This window comes from Dromiciops gliroides, chromosome 4, assembly GCF_019393635.1.
Source record: "Dromiciops gliroides isolate mDroGli1 chromosome 4, mDroGli1.pri, whole genome shotgun sequence".
NCBI classification, from domain to species: domain Eukaryota; kingdom Metazoa; phylum Chordata; class Mammalia; order Microbiotheria; family Microbiotheriidae; genus Dromiciops; species Dromiciops gliroides.
In genome coordinates this window covers 32,112,457-32,135,724 of record NC_057864.1, presented here as the reverse complement: position 1 = coordinate 32,135,724, position 23,268 = coordinate 32,112,457, and the positions used below count along the sequence as shown (strand labels likewise).

Genomic DNA, 23,268 nt, shown 5'->3' with positions numbered 1-23,268 from the left:
TTGGCTATAACATTCTTTGGAGTTTTCATTTTGGAAATGAATCAGGTATTGATTGGTGGATTCTTTCAATTTCTGTTTTACCTTCTCATTGGAGGACACTGAGGCAATTTTCCTTGATAATTTCATTAAATAGGATGTCTATGCTTTACTTTTGATCATGGCCTTCAGGTAGTCCAATAATTCTTTTTTTTGGGGGGGGCAGGGCAATGAGGGTTAAGTGACTTGCCCAGGGTCACACAGTTAGCCCTTCTAGTCTAATAATTCTTAATCTCTTCTTGATCTATTTTCTAGGTTAATTATTTGTCCAATGAGATAGTTTACATTTTTCTTCTATTTTTTCATTCTTTTGACTTTGTTTTATTGTTGCTTGATTTCTCATGGAGTCATGAGCTTCCACTCGCCTGATTCTAATTTTTGTTTTTGTTTTTTTAGTGAGGCAATTGGGGTTAAATGACTTGCCCAGGGTCACACAGCTAGTAAGTGTTAAGTGTCTGAGGCCGGATTTGAACTCAGGTACTCCTGACTCCAGGGCCAGTGCTCTATCCACTGTGCTACCTAGGTGCCCCAAGGAGAACAATTTCTGCAGTAATAGCAACATTGATGGCAATAATCAACTCTGAAAGACTCAGTAACTTTAATCAATACAATGACTCACCACAATTCTAAAAGACTTATGATGAAACATGTTATCCATCTCCCAATGGAGAACTGATGGACTCAGACTGAGGATTGAAACATATTTTCTTCTTTTCTTTTTTTTTGGGGACGTGGATAATGTGGAAATTTGATCATTAGGATGTGGGCAATTCTTTGGCCAAATAGCTAGTTACCATCTAATTCTGTTAGGGAGAACTCCTTTACATTTGTAGATGAATCTTTGTACTTTGTTATCACATTAACAACTCCTTCCCTATTATCTGGCCCATATTTCTGCAATTATATCAACTGAGCTGGGGTAGGGGTGGACCAAATCCCTTCTCTCATCATGTAATTATGTAGGCTCTATTTACTTAATTATGACATGTATCCCCCTAGGAGAATGCAAGCTTCTTGAGGGCAGGCACTTTTTCATTTTTGTCTTTGAGTCCTCAGTGAATACCATCATTCTGAGCATATAGTAGGTGCTCAATGAGTTTTGATCAGTTAATTGAACATTCTGGTTCATGCTGACCACTCCAGCCCACACTGACTACTATGGCTAGTCTCCATGCCCAGCTCACACCCACTATTCCATGCTCTGAATTCCTAACAGTTATTGTGAGGGCAGCTTGATGTAGTGGGCAGGAAGCAGACTAGAACTAGAACCAGAGGACCTTGCTTCCAGTCTCAGCCTTATAGCTATGTGACCAACCCAAAGCAACAATTTTCACCCCAGGGAACTTTGATTCCTCAGTGTATAAAATGAGGAAGTTCTACTGCATGGTGTTGAAGGTCCTTCTCAGATCTGAATGCTACTCTTTGATTCAAAGCACGATGACCTCAATGCTTTCCTTCCCCCTATTTATATTGTTTTGCATCTCTGTTCTTTTGCCTTGTAATGAAATAATGGGATTTCACAGATACTCGAAGACCCACCTGGAGATTATCTAGACTGATTGAATCAAGTGAGAGTGATTGACTGCTGATTAGCCTACTTCAAGTTAACTGGACTGTAATCACACCTGGCTAGCCCTTAAGAAGGTATTGTTCTCAGAAGCTAGACTGTGAACTCAACTTGAGAACACCTTCAAAACCAATGGATTTGGATGACACCAACCAATCAGCTTGTAGCAGTGTGTAAGGACCGCCTCTGTTCCAGAGAATTCCTGATTAAAGCAGGCTTGTGGAAGAGGACTTGAAGAACCGAACCAGGCTGGAACTCTAGGCTAGACAGACCTTTTCTTAACTTTCTGAACTCCATGTTAATACCTGTATGCTTTAATAAATGTTTAATGCCCAAAGACTGGTGCTGAGGCTTCTAATTTAAGGAGACCACAACTTAGATTTTAAACATCACAGCCTCAAGCCCCTCCCTGGGCTACAAACTCCCCCTGGGTGGGCATTGCACTTTCTTCTTTTAAAAATAAATAAGTTTGGAGGCAGCTAGGTGGAGCAGTAGATAAAGCACCAGCCCTGGATTCAGGAGGACCTGAGTTCAAATCCAGCCTGACACTTAATACTTACTAGCTGTGTGACCCAGGGCAAGTCACTTAACACTCATTGCCCCCCCCCCCCAAAGGGAAACTAAGACACAGTTAGTGAAATTGTGAAGTGATATAACCATTTTGGAGAGTAATCTGGAATTATGCCCCAAAAGTTATAAAACCGTACATACACTCTGACCCAGCAATACATAGCATTATTAAGTCTGTTTCCCAAGGTGATCAGGGAAAAAGGAAAAGAACCTATATGATCTAAAGTATTTATAGCAGTTCTCTTTGTGGTGGTTATTGTTTGTCCTTCGTTCTTTCTTTCTTTTTTTTTTCCTTTTTCTTTTCTTTTTGCAGGGCAATGAGGGTTAAGTAACTTGCTTAGGGTCACACAGCTAGTAAGTGTCAAGTGCGTGAGGCTGGATTTGAACTCAGGTCCTCCAGAATCTAAGGCCAGTGCTTTATCTACTGTGCCACCTAGTTGTCCCTTTGTCCTTCATTTTTTTTCATAATCCAAGAATCTTTTTATTTTTTTTTAGTCATATATGCCATGAATTTGTAGGGGATTGGTTCCAACAGCTCAGGTTCTTTGCCACTGGTCCTCACAAAGTGTGCTTCTCTGGGTGGAGCAGGCTGATGTTTCAGTTGAACCCAGGTGCCTTTTTCTTTGGCTTCCTTCTTCTGGTCATTTTCTTTTACCCTCTTCAGGAAGCTATCTCTGCTCTTAGAATGCTTAATATGCTCAATACACACATTAATTCTCTTGGCTAGAATCTTGCCCTTGACCTGTTTGTTTACAACAATGCCTACAGCATGTTGAGTAACATTATAGAACCGTCTAGTCTTGCCATGGTAACATTTGTGGGGCATTCCTTGCTGAACTGTGCCCATACCCTTGATATCTACAATATCACTTTTCTTGTATATTTGCATATATGTAGCCAAAGGGATACCATGTTTTCTAAAGGGCCTAGAAAACACATAACGTGTCCCTCTCCTTTTTCCTTTTGTGTTCGTCATTTTTGCAACTCACTGGAATATGGCGGAGCTGGCGGAAAGCTGTCCTTCATTCCTTTTTTTTTTTTTTTTTTTGCAGGCAATGGGCGTTAAGTGACTTGCCCAGGGTCACACAGCTAGTAAGTGTCAAGTGTCTGAGGCCGGATTTGAACTCAGGCACTCCTGAATCTGGGGCCAGTGCTTTAACCACTGCGCCATCTAGCTGCCCCGCTGTCCTTCATTCTTGAAGAGGACCATGACATCGGGATGATATTGTGACTTGCAGTGAATTGGATTTAAGTACGAAGTCACCAACCTTACTCTCTCCTCCAAAACCATCTGAGTCCAGTAGCAAGATATATATCAGGTTGACTAGAGATGGCCCTGGATGTTTAATGCAATTGGGGTTAAGTAACTTGCTCAGGGTCACACAGCTAGTAAGTATCTGAGGTAAGATTTGTAAGTTTGTTTGTTTTGAGGCAATTGGGGTTAAGTGACTTGCCCAGCGTCACATAGCTAGTAAGTGTCAAGTGTCTGAGGCTTGATTTGAACTCAGGTCCTCCTGACTCCAGGGCTAGTGCTTTATCCACTGCGCCACCTAGCTGCCCCTGAGGCAAGATTTGAACTTGGGTCCTCCCAACTTCTAGGCCAGTGCTCTGTCCACTGTACCACCTAGCAAAGAACTGGAAATTGAGGGGGATACCCATCAATTGGAAAATGGCTGAATAAGTTGCAGTATATGATTGTGATGAAACACCATTGTGCTATCAGAAATGATGAGCAGGGGGCAGTTAGGTGGCACAGTGGATAAAGCACTGGCCCTGGATTCAGGAGGACCTGAGTTCAAATCCAGTCTCAGACACTTGACACTTACTAGCTGTGTGACCCTGGGCAAGTCACTTAACGCCCATTGTCCCACAAAAAACCAAACCAAACCAAAACACAACAGAAATGATGAGCAGATTGATTTTAGAAAAACATGGAGGAGCAGCTAGGTGGTGCAGTGGATAGAGCATTAGCCCTGGAGTCAGGAGGACCTGAGTTCAAATCGGGCCTCAGACACTTAACACTTACTAGCTGTGTGACCCTGGGCAAGTCACTTAACTCCAATTGCCTCACCAAAAAAACAAAAAAAGAAAAAAAAGAAAAACATGGAAAGACTTTCATGAAGAGCAAGAACTGGTATATGGAAGTATGTATTATATGGTTACACAGACACACACAGACAGACACATATATACAAACACACACATCAAATGTTGGCCTTTAATGCAGGGTTGGGAGACAACTCAGAATTCAAAATTTAACAAAAATAAATAAACATAAGATAGATTTTAAAAGAATATAGTTTATCCATGTTTAGTACCTTTAAATTTCTTACTCATGTTTACCTTTTATGCTTCTCTTGACTCCTGTGTTAGTACTTCAAAGTTTCAATGCTGCTCTGTCCTTTTTATCAGGAATACTTGTAGGTCTTCTAAAGGGTCATTTTCTCCCTCTAGGATTATACCATTTTGCTAGGTAAGTTATTATTGGTTCTAAACATGTAATTTTGGAATACAGAATTAACTCTCTTTTTTAGTAGTGGCAGCTCTGTCATCTGCCTGTGACTCCTTAGTGCTTGGAATTCTTTTTTTTTTTTTTTTTTTAGTAAGGCAATGGGGGTTAAGTGACTTGCCCAGGGTCACACAGCTAGTAAGTGTTAAGTGTCTGAGGCTGGATTTGAACTCAGGTACTCCTGACTCCAGGGCCGGTGCTCTATCCACTGCGCCATCTAGCTGCCCCTAGTGCTTGGAATTCTTTCTGGCTGCTTGAAGTATTTTTTCTTTGACCTGGAAACACTGGATTATAATGTTCTTAGGAGTTTTCATTTTGAGTTTTTTCCAGCAGGTAATTGGTGGATTCTTTCTATTTCCACTCTGTCCTCTAGTTCTAAGGGATTGGGGGCAGTTTTCTTTTAAAATTTACTGAAATATCATGTTGTTTGGGATAAACTGCCTCAGTTTACCCAAATAATTCGAGACCACCAAGTCAAGCAGAGACAGATTTATTTCATTCTTATGAGAATAGGTGACCTCAAGGGAGAGATGAGGAGCTTAGTAATGGACTCATGAGTTGGGTTTTTATGGGAATTTTGAGGGTGGGGTCCCCTTGCGCACAGGGCAAGCTTACAATCTAACATCCAATCCTGTTTCACCCAGCATGTGTGTTCAGATCATGATCAGGGCATGAATACATGTTCCAAAAGTGAGGGGGAAGGGGAGGGGGAAAAGGTGAAACCACTCCAAACCACTCCACCCGGGTAAGCAGGGGCAAGGGGGAAGAAGGGAGTGATGGTATCAGGAGCTGGTACTGGGGGGAGTTAGGATTTAGGAATGCAAAAAGGGAGAGGTAAGATCTGGGTGTATCTGTACTAACAGGAGACATCTTTCCTGTCTGGTCATAGAACAAGGGGGGAAGGTAAGGGGTATTGTAGCAATAGCATAACTAACCCATAAGAATGACTGGGGGTTTGGAATGTAGGCAAGGGGGGAAAAGGATGGGTATCAGGGTACATCAGGTTCAGTAAAGCAAAATACATTATTTCTATTATAATCCATGGAATAAAACATGAATAGAATAATCTAACAATAACAGGGCCTGGGGGCTGGGTACTTTCCAGACCCCATCCTCAAAATCTGAACTGACTCAAGTCCACCTATTCCATATAATGTCTAGACTCTTATTTCAGGTAATCCAATATTTCTTAAATCATTTCTCCTTGACCTGTTTTCTAGGGTATGAGATACCTCAAATTTTCTCCCGCCCCAGTCTTTTGACTTTGTTTTTGTATTTCTTGTTGCTTCATGGAGTCATTGGCTTCTATTTGGCCCATTCTATTGTCAAGGAGTTTGTTGCTTGGGCAAGGTTTTCTACTTCTTGGGCCAAGCTGTTAATTTTTTCTTCCCTAGCTATCATTTCTTTTCCATTTTCCTCCCTTTAACACTCTCATCTCATTTATAAAAATATTATTAACTGAATTTTTTTTCTTGCTTTTTCTTTTTCAAGAGTTCTATTTGAAATTCTACCCAAGTTGTATTTTTCTTCAAGATTTTCCTTGAAGGTGCTTTGGAAGGAAGGAAACAAGCATTTAGTAAGTGCCTATTATGTGCCAAGGACTTCACAAATATTATCTTATTTGATCTTCCCCCAAACCCTGAGAAGTAGGTACTATTATTATCCTCATTTTTTAGTTGGGGAAAGTGAGACAGACACAGGTTAACTGACTTGCCTAGGGTCAGATGGTCAATAAGTATCTGAGGTTGGATTTGAACTTAGGTCTTTCTGACTCTATTAACTCTGCCACCTAACTTCCTATTTTGGAATCTTTCTCTTCTTCTGGGTTTGTGTGTTGAGCATTCCTGTCAGCCTAATAATTTTTTTTTATGGTGTGTCACAAATAAAAGCCCCTGAGAGATAATTTTTGGGTAATTAATAATCTCTTAATTAGGCTAGCTAATAATCAATAAATTGATGGTCAGCAGTTTCTTCCAGTAATTACAGATGCTCTGAAACACCTTAAATGTGTACCTTCTGATAAGTGAAATTCAATCCTGATTAGGAAACATTTAATGAGGAAGTGGGCTAAAAGTCTTCAGCTCCTCTTGTTGAGAATGTGGCTGAACCATGAGCCTCTAGCAATCTGGGCAAGGGAAACCATTTCCATCCTGACCTCTTTGGCCAGAAACTCTAATGGAGGTGATAAAAGACAGAAGACACTTCCAGAGGCAAGGGTGTCCCTCAGACTGGATCCTATTTATACTCCTAAACAGAAATTAGGTTTTCCAGCTGAGTGGGGTCCTGCCCGACCTAGGAGTAATCTCATCATTCAGCCATGCCTTTCAGAGACTGGCTGACCTTTTTAGGAGTTGGGTCTTAACAGAAATAGGAAGAAAAGAGTGAATCACAAACTAATAATTACTTATTAATATAGAAGTATAATATTAATTTTCTGAGGTGGAATTCAATTTTCTTTTCCTGTTTCTTGACTTTGGATTTAATGTTAGTGGTGGACTCTGATCTTTTTCTTTTTTTTTTTAAATTTTTTTGTTTTTTTAAGGCAGGGCAATGAGGGTTAAGTGATTTGCCCGGGGTCACACAGCTAGTAAGTGTCAAGTGTCTGAGGCCAGATTTGAACTCAGGTCCTCCTAAGTCTAGGGCCAGTGCTTTAACCACTGTGCCACCTAGCTGCTCCCTACCCTATGATCTTCTGTAGGGAATGCCTAGGCTTATGCTTTGGCTACTTACCTGGAGTTTTTGAACATTACATTATTCCAGGATTTCAAGGACAGTTTAGTCCAGGGATCTAAAAGCTTTTAGTGATCCCAAAGTGGTGTGATCCAGGGTTAAGTCTGATCATGGACCCTTGGTCTTGATGTAGGATGGAATTTGGGGTCAAATTGATCTTGAGTCATCTCAAAAGAATTACAAGACTCAGTGACTCAGTTTCCCAAGTTTTATTGCAATACTGTGGGTGACCACAGGTAGAGAACCAGAACAGTGGAAAGGTATCTCTCAGATAAGGAAACGAAAGAGTTATATTTATAGTATGGATAAATTGATTATCAGTCTCCTTATAATAATCTCCACCTTTGGGAGGTACAGGGGAGGGCCTGTCCTTCTCATTATAATAATCCCCACCTTTGGGAGGTACAGGGGAGGGCTTATCCTAATTTGGAGTTCCTGGGGTCCTAAGTCAACCCCCTGAGGTGGGTACCTTTTTCAGTGGAGTTGTGTTTTTGGGGTTTACCCATCATAAGGTGAATTTGGGGACAAATTTGGCCTTTTCTGTGCATGTTTCTTTCTGGTTCCTATGCTTAGTCTCAAAACAGCTTCATTTATCATTTATTTCTAGTCTAAGTTTCTATAGCCTGTCAATATAATCATTGTTATTGTCTTAGGCCTTTACGGCCTAGCTCCCTCTGTTCCTGTTATGGGTACTGATTACTGTGGGTAAGAAAACCTAGCATCTTGACTTGTAAGTTATCCATTAACTGGGGTCTTATCTGAATTAGAGCCTGGGCCTTAGGTTTTTCTATCAACCCCTTTTAGCCTCCTACATCAGTCTGAGCTCTGTAAGTTCCTGACCTGGCTTTGTGTCTGAACAACACTACTGTGGGCTTGTCCCATTTGGAATTCAAGTAGACTGCTGCTAGACTCATCTATTATTGGCCAACTGGAAAACTGCTGGATCAATGACAGAACAAAAGGAGTCCTTGTGGTCTATGATTCCTGTCTTGTTAATTACTCTGAAGGGATTAGAATGGGCCAGAAGCTGGAACTGAAACCCTGTTCCACTTCTAGGGTCTGTGCCAAATAGCTGCTGCTGCTTGCTTCTTGCTTCTTGCTTGATGCATAGGGCAGAAAATGCTTTGTTATATTGTTTGGAAAACATTATTATACTGTTTAAATTTAACTAGAGATTTTTTGAAACCAAAGTTTTACCCTGATCTCAGTAGGAATCACAGAGATGGCTACAAGGTATTTTGTGTTCTCCCGGGTCCTGGACTACCCAACTTGTTTTTGGTCTCTACACCCAGGTCTTGTTTTGAGTCCTCCCAAGCTTGTGTTTTGGCTTTGCCCAAATGTTTACATTTGCTTATATCCATTTCAGTCTACTTTGATTTTAAGCTGCCCTTTCAGTAAAATTGTTTAACTGCATATATGGGGTATGTATATGGGTACCTTTCTCTAAACCCTACATATTGTAAACCTTCTAGAACCTGGAGAGAGGGAACCACATCTCCTTTCTGGCTCACTCTCCTCTACCAAATGACCTAATACATTTCTTTCTGATACTATTTCAGATTTTGGGGTTTGTTTTTGTGAATAACAACAGCTTGGGGCCCATGACTACTCCTTACCCTGGAATGCCAAACCTGGTTGAAGATAACCTCCCAAATCCTCCCTGGATTTGTGACCTGCAACTGGGTAGTGAGTGACAGTTGTCAGTTGGCCCCTGTTCCTGCACACAATGCAGAATTGGGTTCCTCTACGCTAGATCTGCAATCTCTTTCCTTGCAATACAGCTTCTCTGAGACAGAATGCTCCATGTGGTATATGCTGTTGGTCAGATGCAGACCAACAACCCTGGGAAGTGAGTACCATTATTATCCCTATCTTACAGTTGGAGAAAGCGAGGTAGCACAGGTTAACCAACTTGTTGCCCAGGAAGTACCTGTGTCCGCACATTTCTGTTTTTCTCCTTCTGCTGACCTGGGCTGCGAAAATGATTCATGGTGATTTTTTTGTGTGTGTTTCAGGGTCAGGGTTTGGTCTGGTGTCTTTTCTAGAACTATCACTTCCAGGATCAAATAAAAAATCTTCTGTTTGGCTGTTAAAGCCCTCCATGATCTAGCCCCATTCTACGATTCTAGTCTTCTTACTTCTTTTCCTTCCCTCCACCCCACGTACTGGGAGGGAAGAGAAGCGCCTTTGGTGTGAAGGCTTGCTGAGCCTTTTTCAAGGCTGCTCATCCATTTTTAGTGTCTGCTTGCCACCTAACGCTTGCCTGTGGCTCCAAGAAGCTGTAGCATGTGCAGCAGCCACACCTGTGTAAACCCATCTCAGCAGATGGGCTAAATTAAACCAGGATGGGGTGTAACTGATGAGCCTCAAACCCGGAGGTGAGTTAAGGGGGAATTCTACCCCAAGCATGTAGAGACTTCCCTGGTAGAATAGGTGGATGGGAAAAAAACTTGTTCCAATGGGCCATGAAAGGTGCGGAAGCAGGTACTTGTAGAGGCTTAGAGCTTGGTTAGACATCAAAGACACCAAGGTCACCCACTGCATCTGGAGCCATCACTAGTCATCTTGACTTTGTCTTGCCACTGGATTGTGATGACTCTGGAAGAGAGAGGCCAAGGACTTTGTGCAACTCTGCCTCACCTAAATTCAATTCATGCACTAGTCAAAAGACATCACCCATACCATCTTTACTGACCTGTGGCAGCAGACAAGTGATGAAACAGTAGGTGTGGATACACTGGGAGCTGTAGTCACAATCCTGCACACAAGTATCCCAGGCCATAGAGTCCTCTTCTCGTTGGACCGAAGCTTGAATTATATTATTGGGTGTTTCGGTTTGGAAGGCCTTGTTTTTAAGCTTAGGCTTGGAATGAGTCAGATCATTTATTGTTTCGGTCTGAGCGGCCTTGTTTTTAAGTTGGGGTCTGGATTGAGTCAGATCATTTATTATTTCGGTTTGGGAGGCAGACTCAGATTTAAGCTGGGGCCTGGATTTTACCCATCCTATACTTTTACTATGATAATCTCTGCTTGTTCTGACCCAGATTTTCCAATAAAGTAAATGTTCAGGTGGACATTTGTGTAGGATTCCTTGCAAATGCTTCAATGTTTGGGGATTAAATGACCCATACTTGGGCCATTCCTCCTGAAATGCCTCATGCCACATAAAACACAGTTTGATAAGCTCTCCTCTGGTCATGGTTGACTTTAAGTTTTCCCTTATTCCAATCCATGAGTAGCTTTCCTAATGGGGAATCCTGGGGAATAATCTTCATCCTAATATCATCCATGACATGCCAAATTTTCCATACCACACAACAAAGTCCCACAAAACCAAGAATAGGAATAAAAAATATTCATTAAATTCAAACTGACCAAGTATCTACATGATCTTTTCCACTTCTCTGATTAGTGAAACTAAAGCTAGAAAAGGGGTACTTGGGAAGTTTAAAAGATCCATTTGAAAATTTAAAGCAAAAACAGCCAATACTTAGCAGTACTTACCAATTTAAGGGGACAGGGGAGGGGAAAATCTTACCCAACCGGAAGATCAGAAGACAGAGATTCAGCTTTCCTCTTTGTGGTCAGCCAAACTGTGTGATTTAAAAAATTCTAAATGTGGGTTCTAATCTGTCCCTCTAGTTTTGAGGGGAAACTGACTAAAATCACTGATAAACATAGTTTAGGTTTTTTAAGGGTTTATTGAAAGATAGTAAAAGAAAGAGAACGATGGAGAACAGATTTCTTAGAGCCTGGAAATTCTCGCCTTCCTAAACCTCACTTCTGAAGTTCCCTGCCACCAAAACAACGTCTCCCACCAAAAGAATGAAGAACTCCCTCCCCAGCGTCCACTTCCTCCTTCATGTCCCCCCCACCCCCCAGCTGCGGCCTCCCCCAGCTCCTGCCTTTCAGCACTCCCCCTTCGTCTGGGGCATGTTGACATTTCCTTCAGGAGGGGGCGCCGTGGGACCATCTCCGTTCTGTCCCTTCCAGGCTTTGGGACGTGGGGCAAGCCCTGTCCCCTCTCCCTGCTCCCTGACCGGCATAGTGAGGAGAGAACAGCTCGGAGCGGTCAGTCCTGGGGCACACAGACACACACTTAGCGAAGTTCAGCTGATCCTGCTCTCCTAAGCCCTTCCCCCTTCCCAGTCAGAGGGAGAAATCAGGGAGGACTTCCGGGGAGAGGCCACGGCCTACGAAAGGGGTCCTGCCCAGCCTGGGCGGAGGCACTGAAGGGGCCACAGGCAGATAAGGTGGGGGCCGCGGGCGTGTCCGGCACGCCCTCCCCAGGCGCCTTACTCCCTGCGCACAGGGAAGGAGCGTGGCCAAGGAGAAGACACTAGAGTGGGGGGGGGGAGGGGGGAAAGGCGTGCCAGCCGACACCGCGCATGTGCATACTGGGGGCGGGGCCTTATGGGAGTAGGGCGGAGTCTCAGCTTGAGTGAGCGTGTCCTGGGGGCGAGGCCAGCGGGTGCCGGGGGCGGAGCTGAGTCCGTGCGCATGCGTCACCTGCGGCGGGACGGAGGATAATAAGGCCGGACCTGACAGGCTAGGAGGGGTCTGTGCGGGAGCGCGTGCTGGGGGCGGGGCGATTCGGGGGCGGGACCGGCGGTGCTGGGCGGGGTTTCCCCCTGCGCGTGCGTATGATAGATCTGGGGGCGGGTCTGGGGAGGGGCTTGGGCTCTGGAGGCGGGGCTCTCCGGCCCGGCGCCGGTTGGGAGGGAGGCAGGCGGCCGAGAACGAGCAGCAGTTAGGGAGTTCGCGGGAGGCGGTGCTCGCGCCCGCGCCCGCTCCCGTGCCCGCGCCCCCTCTCGGGGGCTGCAGGTCCGCGGGACCGGCAGGAGAAAGAGGAGGAGGAGGAGGAGGAGAAGAAGAAGGAAGGGGAGCCGGAGGCGGCGGCGCCTCCGCCCCCGTCCCGTAGTCCCCGGAGTGCCTCCGCCCGCCCGTCCGTGGGCCGGCCCGCAACCCTGTGCGGCCATGGTGGGGGGGCCCGCGGGCCCGGGGCTGTCTCTGCCTCCGCCGCTGCGGGTCGGGCTCGGGGCCGGGGCTAGAGCCGGGGCCGGGGGGCCGGGCGCCCAGCAGCAGACGCTGCTCCCATGAAGCGCTTCCGCGCCCGGGACAAGCCCGCGGGCCCCGGGCCGGCCCGCGCCGACGGGGGGGCCCGGAGGGCGCCCGAGGGCAGGCCTCCCCCTGAACCGCGAGCCCCCGGCCCGGCCCCCACAGCCCCGACGTCTCAGGAGCAGGTAGGACTGGGGCCCGGCCGGGTCAGGCCAAGAGGTGGGGTGGGGGTTGGGGGAACAGCTGGGGACTGGGGGAGGCAGGGGGAGAGGGCCTGGGGTGGTGGGAAAGGGTCTGGGGGAGTCAGGGATAGGGGGCAGGGGCTGGACGATGGAGGGGAAAAGGGGCACGAGGGTGGGGGGGCTAAGGGATTGGGGAGACAGGGAGTATGGAGAAGGAAAGGGCAACGGATGGGCGACTTTAGAGGGGAATTGGGGGTCGTGGCTTGGGATGAGGAAATGGCATAGTTAAGGGCGGGGGGGGGGGGCAGCTTGGTGTCCTCCTGGCTGAGGGAATGACATTGGGAAGATTGGCCGCGCTTGGGTTGGGTGCTGAAGCCCAGTTGATTGGGGGCGGGGAGCAAGTTCGATGGCTCACGAACCCAGGTGAGTTTGGAGAGAGCTCCCTGGCGTGCTTGCTTCAGACTGAATTAGAGGCCGACCCCAAACAAAATGTATAGCCTCCCCACACTCTCCCGTTGGGGCTCTCCTCTTGTAGGTCCGCTTCCAAGGTGCTCAGGCCTCTGCAGCAGCACCCACCCCAGATGGTGCAGTGCCCATTATAAGGCCATTCTCAAGGAGACCTGCAGGCCCATTTTTTATCTTCGGAAAGCTTACAGTCTTTAACCCTGACACATACAATACCTATCACACCCAGTTAGGAAGGATCCATTAAGTGTTGAGGTCAGGTGTCCTAGGACTGGGGCTTTAGGCCTGACAGTGGGGACTTTGAATTCTTTTGTGAGGTGGTAGGAGGAGGAAAGAAGGGCACCTTAGAGGTGAAGGGGACTGCAGATAGCCTCAGCCAGAAGCTTTGAACCAGCTTTCCCACATCCTGGACAAATGGTTGTCCTGCCTCAGACTGAATATCTCTGCAGCCTCACATGACCCGGTCCTTGGTTGGCCAGCGCAGCAGATGGTTAAGAGATGGTCTTGGGCTGAAATCTCGGAGGATTCCCCTTTGCTCCTAGTTAGTCAGTCTTTATTGAGCGCCTGCTATGTATTGGGTAATCTGCTAAGGGCTAGGGGCACAAAAAAGCCTCCCCTCACTCCCTTTCCTCCAGAGCAATCCTTCAGGGATGTGAGGTCTCTTGATGTGCTTCTCTGATGTCCCTCATCAGTTGTGGCACCTAGAACTGAGGGCAGGCCTCCAGGTGGGATCTGGCTGACCAGGGCAGAGATTGGCAGGGGCCTCTTGCCCTTCTCCTTCTGAATGTTAGGGTTCTATTCATGAAGTCTATGTCTTTGAGTAGTGGCCAAGTCCTTTCCCCTCTTAGAGCTTCAGGCCCATTGGAGCTGGAAGGGACCATTGGAGGCCATCAAATCCAGGCTACATATTTTTATTTTTTTTGGCGGGGCAATGTGGGGTTAAGTGATTTGCCCAGGGTCATACAGCTAGTAAGTATCAAGTGTCTGAGGTCGGATTTGAACTCGGGTCCTCCTGACTCCAGGGCTGGTGCTTTATCCACTGCACCACCTAGCTGTCCCCAGTCTACATATTATTGATAAAGAAACTGAGGCTCAGAGAGCTGAGTGACCTGCTCAGGTCACATAGGTATCTGGGATTGGAGCCCAGGCCCTCCGACTCCACAAATAGCATTTTCTTCCATAGTTTTCCCCCAGGTTGTGGCAATTGCAAAATGTCTTCCTTTAGTCGTGTGGCTTCATCTAAGTAAAGAGCTCCCAGGGAAGGCTTATCTTTAACTCTAAGGGTCTCAGAGAGCTGCCCATGCATGCCCCCAGAGCTTTTCGGTGGTGGCAGCTGGACTTGAGTCCAGGTGGTCTTAGCTAAAGCACCACATCGATGTGAGTGATGATTTCTTAGGGGATAGACAGAATTCTGAAGCATCTTGCACTCACTTGCACTGTGCTTGGCCCAGGGGTGATGTGTCTTTTCCTATAGCCCAGCCTGGGACTATTATCACCTTATAGAATGGAAGCTACTGAGGGCAGGTCTTGGTCTCTGTACTACTTTTGAAAATCTGTGATGCTTGACTCCAGGTCCAGTATCTTTCTTGGTAACTCATCCTACTGTGCTTCAGTCAGAGCAGGAAGAGACCTCAGACGTCATTTAGTCTAACTTCCTCCTGGAGCCTAGGGAGGGAGGGTCCTGAAGGTGACTGAGGTCTCCCAAATCCAGTGGCTGCTGCATGGTCCTGCATCTCTTTGACTGGGGCTGCCAAAGCACGTTGGATGTCAGCTGGGGGCGGATGGGAGGCAAAGGTTCCTAGGAGGAGATGGAAGGAGGGAGGTTAAGGTCTGGCCTGAGTCTTAATTCTTGTGATTTGAGTTCTTTGGGTTTTTTTGGCTTTATTTTCCTACCCTGAGCCAAGCTTTCAGCAGCTCCCATAGACTGCGGAGGCTGCATTGATGGGATTCTTTTCCAACTCCTACATTGGTCCTGGCTGTTCCCTTGACAAGACTCTCTGTCTCTCAGTTCTGGGCATTTTCTCTGGTTGTCCCCCAATTCTGGGGTGCTCTCTCTCACCTCTGCCTCCTGGCTTCTACGTCTGCCTTCACATCCCAGCTAAAAGACCATCTTCTTACAGGAAGCCTTTACCCATCCCTCTGAATTCTAGTTCTTTTCCTCTCAATTATTTCCTATTTATCCTATGTTGCTTGTTTGTACACATTTGTTTGAATGCTGGCTCCCTTGTTAGATTGTGAGCTCCTGAAGGGCAGGGATTGTTTTTTGCCTCTTTTTGTATCTCTAATGTTTAGTTTAATGCTGGTATGCAGAAGGTGCTTAATCAGTGTTAATTGAGTGACAGGGTGGTTCTCTTGGGCCCAGGGTTGCTCTGAACATGGGGGATCCTGAAAAGTTAGGTGTCAGCCTTTGCCATGGAGACCCCCCCCCCCCAGCCTTTTAAAAGATGTGAAACCTGCCCAGGGACTGAGTTCAAGGGGAAGGAACCTCATGGGCCTGGTTCACAACTTAGTCACCCATGATTCTTCTCTCTTCCATTCTCTCAGTCAGTTGCCAAGTTTGCTGATTCTGTGTCCACAGCATCTTTCTTCCATAGGGTCTCTTGGATATGTCCTTTTTGGTCTCCCAACACAGCCCCAAACCCAGCTCAAGCCTTTATCATCACATAGCTTGTACTATTACAATTGCCTTTTTTCTTCCTTCCCCAAATATCCCCCTTATCCATCTTCTACTCAACTGCCTAAGACATTTTCCTTCAGCTCAGGTCTGACCATGTCACTCTTCAGTTCAGAAACCTTCAGTGACTCCCTGTGACTTCTAGGATAAAAGAACAAAGCTTAGTCAGGCATTGAAAGCCCCTCATCTCCTCTCCATTTCCTGTAACTTTCTTTTCTATGACCCACTTGCCACCCAGACTGGCCTGCTAGCTGTTCCCTGAACTCAGGTGTTTGATCTCACATCTCCCAGAATTCACACAGGCTGTCCCTTAACGGGATAGGTTGAATGCCATCTGTTATTGAGACAGAGCTCAATGTATGTGGAAGTGGTGGAAGCTTGTTCACTGTTGGAAGTGCTTTTAGATTTTTAATGCTCTGGAAGAATCAATCATGGCAACAGAACCTCAGAGTTAGAAGGGACCCCTTGGGCCCTTTCTTTGATCCAGAAATTCCTAACCTTGTTACCAAGTGTCCCCCCTTCCCCCACCCCTTTTGGCAGTCCGATAAAGCCTGTGGACCCCCTTCATAGAATGGAGTTTTTAAAAAAGAAAATAAATTGTATAATATTACAAGGGAAGTCAGTTATATTGAGATAGTTACTAGACACACAACGTTCATGGACTCCCTGAAGTCTCTCCGTGGACTCGGGTTCAGAACTGATCATGTTTCTCAGAATCAGTCTTCACTGGTCCCAGGAGGACCTAGGGAGGAGTTAAGTGGGAGTCAGTCCACCCTGGCTGGCCCCCTGCTGGGCAAGCAGCACTCAGGATGTCTCTGGGTGAGGGGGTAAGAGGGTGAGAGTCTGTTGATGAGGCTGGTTGGGCCAGAATGAGCTGAGCTGCAGCCCAAGCCCGTAGCGCACACACACAGAAGCCCTGATTTATTGTCCATTCTTCTCTGTGCTGGAAGGGACCCAGTGCGCCCATCCATCCCTGAAAGAAGTGCCCTCTGTAACATCCTCGACAAATGATCTCTGCTTGAAGACCTCCAAGGAGGGCAAATGCTTACTATTGGAATCAAGCCCAGATTAGCCTCTCTGCAGCTTCCCTTCAGGACTCCTGGCTTGGCCTTCTGGAGCCACACAGAGCATGTCTGAGACCTCCTCCCCACAGTTGTCCTGCAGACACCTGAACGTGGCTCATCCTGGGCCAGCCCAGGGGAGGCTGGGACTTCTAGGCCCAGTGCTCTAAGTCAGGCTGACGTGGGGTCATGGGAACACTAGGCAGTTGTGGCTTTAAGAAGAGAGTCCCATTTAGTTAGTTACTTAAAGAAAAGGGGTCAAAGCAGTTAAGTAATCTAATTCCATGAATGATGATTTTATTGGCCTCGTTCTTGAATACTCTTTCTCTTTATGGTCCAGTAAAATGAAATAATTGAGATGATTCAATTCCATGAGGTTCTATCTAGTGCCTCCTGTGTGTCTTCAGTGAAAGAAGCTTGTCTTCCTCTGTCCTCCAGGAACTTACACTCTATTAGGTGAGACCCCCTGTATGCAGCGTGGTCCATACCCCTCCCAGGAAGCTCTTTCTTTCTTTCTTTCTTTCTTTCTTTCTTTCTTTCTTTCTTTCTTTCTTTCTTTCTTTCTTTCTTTCTTTCTTTCTTTCTTCCTTCCTTCCTTCCTTCCTTCCTTCCTTCCTTCCTTCCTTCCTTCCTTCCTTCCTTCTTTCCTTCCTTCCTTCCTTCCTTCCTTCCTTCCTTCCTTCCTTCCTTCCTTCCTTCCTTCCTTCCTTCCTTCCTTCCTTCCTTCCTTCCTTCCTTCCTTCTCTTTCCTCCTCCTCCTTCTCCCTCTCTTTCTTTCTGGGGCAATGAAGGTAAAGTGACTTGCTCAGGGTCACACAGCTAGTAAGTGTCAAGTGTTTGAGGCCAGATTTGAACTCAGGTCCTTCTGAATCCAGGGCCGGTGCTTTATCCACTGCTCCCCAGGTCTGTCTTTCTGAATGAGGTCTCAGCATTTGGGGCTTCCCTGCCATTCTCTTGTAGGAACTGAGTATGACACCAGCACCCCCAGGTCATTCTCATGCTAACTTGTCTTTAGCTACCTATCTCTCCCCAGTTCTGTGCTCAGGAAGTTGATTGCTTGGCTGCACTTCCCGTTGATCCCCGCCAAATTTCATCTTACTAGATTTAGCCCAATGCTCTAGTGTGTCAATGTCTTTCTGGATCCTACTTTTCATCAAGTGTTCTCTCAGCTGTGTGTCATCTGGAGATATGATGAGCTGAAGTCTCTAGTCACTGATAAAGGTGTTAGGCAAGACAAGTCCAGGCACAGATCCCTGAGGTGCTACTCTAGAGACTTCTTCAGAGTGGGTATCAAGCCTTCAATGATACCTCTTTGGACCTGGCTTTTTTGCCAGCTTAGAATTTATCTGTTTTTTTCAGGTCTACATCTTGGCATTTGTTCTAGAGCCTTGGATGAGCTGTTCTGCTAAAATCAAGGCACGTTGTGTCTCTGGCATGTCTTTGATCCAACATTTTATTAACCCTGTTAGGAAATGCAGCTTGTTGAGCATTAGCTTTTCTTGAGGAAGGCAGGCTGGCTCTTTGAGACAACTACTTCCTTTTCGAGATGTTTCCTAACCTGCCTTTCAACATTATGTTCTATAGCTTGGCCAGGTGTCGAAGCCAAGTGATCTCTGCTCCCCTGGAGTGGGGACCTCTTCTGGGCTTGGGTTTCTTCATTCGAGGTCGGCTTGATCCCAGCATGTTTGGAGTGACCTTGTGGGTGGAAAACAGGCACATTATTGTTCTAGTGGCACCCGGATGACCTGCTGCTCCATTGCTGGGAGAGGCCCCTACCCGTGAAGCTGAGGCCGGGCATTACTGGGGATGGTGCAGGTCTTGGAGCACATCCAGAGGACAGGATGTTGTCCTTTGGAGGCTCATTCGTAATCTTGATGGAATCAGCTGCCTGCCGTCAGCAGTTCTCATTTTTTCTTCCCCCTTTTGAAAACAAAAGGGAGCCCTAATTTGGAATTACCTACAGAACAAACAGTGTGTTTACCATAGCATTTTCTTTTGGCCCAGGGATTGTTGGCCTTGGTGGGTTTTGGCTTACTCTCCTCCGACATATAAGCTGTTGCCAGGAAAAAAAATCATTCTCCTTAAGTGTTTTAACATTTGTAGATGTCTCTGGCTTTGGAGAGACCACATGGGATGGTGGAGAGAGAACTGGCCTTGGAGTCAGGAAGTTCTGGCTTCTGGCCCCATTTTGACCCTGTGCTGCTGGTGTGAGCCTAGGCAAAGACCCCTAACCCCTTGGTGCTTCCCACAGTTCTCCTAAGTGAAGAAGAGTTGCTACTGTGTATTAGAAAAGGAAGGAAGGAAAGAAGCATTTATTAAGCATCTCTTTTGTGCTCGCTTCTCTGGCTAAGTGCTTTACAAATGTCATCTCATTTGCTCCTCATAACACCCCTGCTAGGTAGGTGCTGTTATTATTACCCCCATTTTACCGAGACAGAAGTGAAGTGACTTACCCAGCATCTCATAACTAGAATGTGTCTGAGGCAAGATTTGAACTCGGGTCTTCCCAACTTCAGGCCGAGTGTTCTTTCCATTGTGCCATCCACTCTGGTCATTCCCCCTCACTTAGAAAGTCACAGATCCATATCAACATAACTTGAAGTGGATGCAGTGAAGTTGGGTTGGTGGCCAGTCCAGCAGTCGTTTGAAGCTATGACTTACTTCAATGGAATCCACAGAATCTGGAAACCATGTCCTATGTTAGACTGTAGAGGGAACTGCAAATGTTTAGTTTGGAGAAGAAAAGACTTGGGGGAGCAGGAGAGCTGGGGCTCTGAAGGGCCAGCCTGGGGGGCAGGAAGAGATTTGTTTTGTGTGTGTTGAGTGGGAGCTATTGCATCAATGTGTGCAAACTACAGCACAGATTGGAAATCTTAATGAGGAAGGAATGTCTAGTCAGTTCAACAAACATTCATTTTATTTTTTTTTCTAAAAAGTTAAAAGCTGTTCCTCCTCCTCCCCTCTCTCTCCCAAGCAAATATTTAAAAAAAGCAAAGAGAGAAACTAAGCCCTCAGTACATAGCTGTGTGTCCTGCCAAACAGTCCCACTTTGGCGATGTGTGTGAAAATGTTTCTCTCTAATTTAAAAATTCCAGCGTTTCATCTTCATTCTTTTCCTGTTATGATTTATTATTGAATCAATCAGAATTCTAAAGCCTTTCGAAGTTGTTTATTACTATAACATGCATAACAGGTCTCCCCAGTTTCCTCTGAAACCGTTCATTTTGTCATTTGTTATTGCTCAATAATTTTCCATCACATTCATATGCCATAATTTGCTTAGCAGTTCCCCAAAAAGAGGACACTCCTTTAGTTTCTAATTTTTGGCTATCATGTAAGGTGCCTCTATAAATATTTAGTACACGTAGATCCAAAACATTTATTTTAATAATGTAATAACATACTTTTTATTGTTTTAATGAATAATCATTTCTCTCCCACCTCCCACAATTAAAAAAAGAAAAACCGAACCTTTGTAAAAAAATATGCTAATGCAATAATATTCTATCATTTTGATGGGCTACAATTTGTTCAGCCATTTCCTGGTTAACAGGTACCCACTTTGTTTCCAGATTTTTGCTGCCACAAAAGTCCTGCTATGAATAGTTTAGTCTTTTTTTTTCTTTCTGTATTTGACTTTCTTGGGGTATGAGATCACTTGTAGCAATGACATGTTAACAATATAGTCACTTCTCTTGCAGAATTCCTAATTGCTTTCGAAAACATTTGGGTTCATTCACAATTCCACCAACAGTGTATTCACATATCTGTCATACTGCAGCTCCAGCAACATTAATTATTTTGGTCTTTTATTATCTTTGCAACTTTGAGTGGCAAACCCCAGGATTGTTTTAATTTACATTTTTCTTATTAGTGATTTGGAGGTTTTTTTAATGTGGTTGTTGCTTATAGGCAGGTTTTTCTTTTTGTTTGTTTTTTTGCGGGGCAATTGGGGTTAAGTGACTTGCCCAGGGTCACACAGCTAGTAAGTGTCAAGTGTCTGAGGCCAGATTTGAACTCAGGTACTCCTGAATCCAAGGCCGGTGCTTTATCCACTGCGCCACCTAGCTGCCCCATAGGCAGTTCTTTTGAAAATTACTTATGACCTCTGACCACTTGTCTATTCAGGGAATCATTCTGGATCTTATACTTGTGTCGATTTCCTATATATCTTGGATAGCAGACTTTTGTCAGATATTTGATATAAAATTTTTTCTTCCTTAGCAGTTTCTCTTCATATTCTCGCTGCATTGATTTGGTTTCTATACCAGCTTTGTGATTTTATGTAATCAAAATTGATCTTTTTTTCTCTTTTATTATTACTCCATGCCTTGCTTGGTTTGGACTCTTCCCCTAACCTTAGTTGTGAAAGGTACCTCCTTCCATTCTCCTCAGTTTTTTTTTTTTTTTAAGTGAGGCAATTGGGGTTAAGTGACTTGCCCAGGGTCACACAGCTAGTAAGTGTTAAGTGTCTGAGGCCGGATTTGAACTCAGGTACTTCTGACTCCAGGGCTGGTGCTCTATCCACTGCTCCATCTAGCTGCCCCCATTCTCCTCAGTTTTAAAAAGGCAGTATGATCTTTGACATTTAAATTGCCCATCTATTTGGAGCTTATTTTGTTAAATGGTAGAAAATGCTGGTCTTAATCTATTTTCTGGCAAAATGCTTTCTACTTTTCCCAGTTGTTGGAAAAGGAGTCCTTTCCCCAGTGTTTTGTGTTCTTAGGCTTATTGAACATTGGGCTGCCATATTCTGTTGTTCTCTGAGAAATAGAGAAATTTGTGGAAGGTGAAAATTTTACCAATAAAATGCCGAGTCCCAGTTTGGACATGTTGATATTTAGGTAGAGATATTCAGTCAGTATCAATCTATCAACTAATGTTTATTATGCACATATTGTGTATTAAGAACTGGGGTTGCAAAAAAAGGGCAAACTTGGTCCTTGCCTTCTAGGAGTTTACATTTGAATGGAGGAGACATCTACATCACTGCATGCACCTGAGATACTTGCTGAGAAGGTAGGGAAAAAGACTCTAGCAGCCTGGTGGAGCCAGAGCAACCTTCCTGCAGAAGAGGGTGGAGTTTGAACTAAGTCTTAATGGAAGCAGAGGTGAGGTGGGAGAACACTGCAGGCATAGGGCTCAGCCAGTGCAAAGGCATGGAGATGGGAGATGGCATATTATATGTGAGGAGAAGTCAGTTGATCATGGTGGGGATGTGAGGCTTGAGTTCAGGAGAGACATTAAGGGGGTGAATAGATAGGTCTGGAAGCTGGTCCTTGCACCTGTGAAAACACATGAGCTCATCCAGAGAGGAATGAACTGAGGGCCAAGGCAGAGGTTTGGGGATAGCCGTGCCAAGGAGGTGGAGAAGGAGTGGTCAGAAAGCGAGGGGAACCAGAAGAGAGCAGTATGTCTAGGAGAAGAGGGTGGTCACCAGTGTCAGAAGCTGCAGAGATCAAGGAAAACAAGGCCTGAGATTAGAGCATCTGATTTAGCAGTTGGGAGATCATCGGTGACCTTTGAGAGAAGGGCTTCAGGAGAGGCAGGGGTCACAGCGGAGAGTTCTCTGTGAGGTAAGGCAGGAGAGGCAGCCAGTCTCGGCAAGTCTCTACTGGCCTCCAGCCCTGTAGGCAGTAGCTTTTGCATTTCTTAGGTGAATCCTCTCCTCCTGGGACAGTGAGTGAGCAGTTTTTCTTTGTGTTGCTGGCTCATCTGTGTGGGCTCTTAGGAATGACTGGCAGCTCTCCCGTCTTTGCTTGTGGGCCCGAGGGAGCTTCAGACGATCATTGTGGCCCTCAGTGCTGCAGGGAGGAGCCCTGTTGAGGCCAGGCATGACCGGGCTGGTCACAGGGCCTGGCCCCAGCATCATGCATTGCTGTTCTTGCCTTGGGTAAAGCATGGAGGACTTTGGTTGCTCTCTTTGCTTGTTTTACCTTCCTAAAGCCCTTCTCAGGTCTTGTTGCTCTCTGCAGAGCTGGAAGGGACCTTAGAGGTCAGCCAATGCAGGATCTTCTCTCTGGCATCTCTTCTAGGTGCCTCTTCCTGTTCTCCTCATTCCTTGGAAGCTCTTGGCTGGTTGATGTTGACATGGAATCGGTTCCCAACCAGAAGTAGCTTTCCTTGTCTGAGTCTATGAAGTCTGGACTCCTCAGGTGGGTGTAGAAGACTTTGTTCCTGATTGTCCTTTCTGGGCCTATTTCCTCCCACCCATTCTGATGGGTGTGCTGCTCCAAGCAGCCGGGCCTCTCTGTACCAGGTACCCACACACAGGAGCCCCTGACCATCCATAGGGCAGCCCTCATTGACCCAGGCTGACCTCATTGACTGCATTATCTTCTCTTCTTTGCAGTTAACAGACATTTTTCTCCCCTCTAACCATCAAACCCCAAAGGGGATGAAAAAAAGAACAAACC

The 23,268-nt window shown here is 45.8% G+C and overlaps 2 protein-coding genes across 11 annotated transcripts in view; one reads left to right on the top strand and one right to left on the bottom strand.

Annotated features, from left to right (window-relative positions):
* Positions 1-2,654: 2,654 nt before the first annotated feature.
* LOC122754556 (60S ribosomal protein L21-like) lies at positions 2,655-3,149 on the bottom strand. Its single transcript, XM_044003083.1, has one exon. The coding sequence runs from the start codon at positions 3,147-3,149 to the stop codon at positions 2,655-2,657; it is 495 nt and encodes a 164-aa protein (XP_043859018.1).
* Positions 3,150-12,383: 9,234 nt separating this feature from the next.
* Positions 12,384-23,268, top strand: part of MAST2 (microtubule associated serine/threonine kinase 2) — a 153,518-nt gene continuing 142,633 nt past the window's right edge. For 9 of the 10 annotated variants that reach the window (XM_043963507.1, XM_043963506.1, XM_043963505.1 and 6 more), the window contains exon 1: positions 12,384-12,655. In XM_043963507.1, coding sequence (XP_043819442.1) covers positions 12,509-12,655 — 147 coding nt within the window. In that variant the 5' untranslated portion in view covers positions 12,384-12,508. Of the gene's footprint in view, positions 12,656-22,989; positions 23,008-23,268 lie in introns of those variants that run through there. The other variant, XM_043963508.1, reaches the window with a different exon arrangement.

What these genes read in the sequence shown, in the direction of transcription:
- LOC122754556 (XM_044003083.1), bottom strand. Translation starts at nt 3,149, where the DNA reads ATGACGAACACAAAAGGAAAAAGGAGAGGGACACGTTATGTGTTTTCT.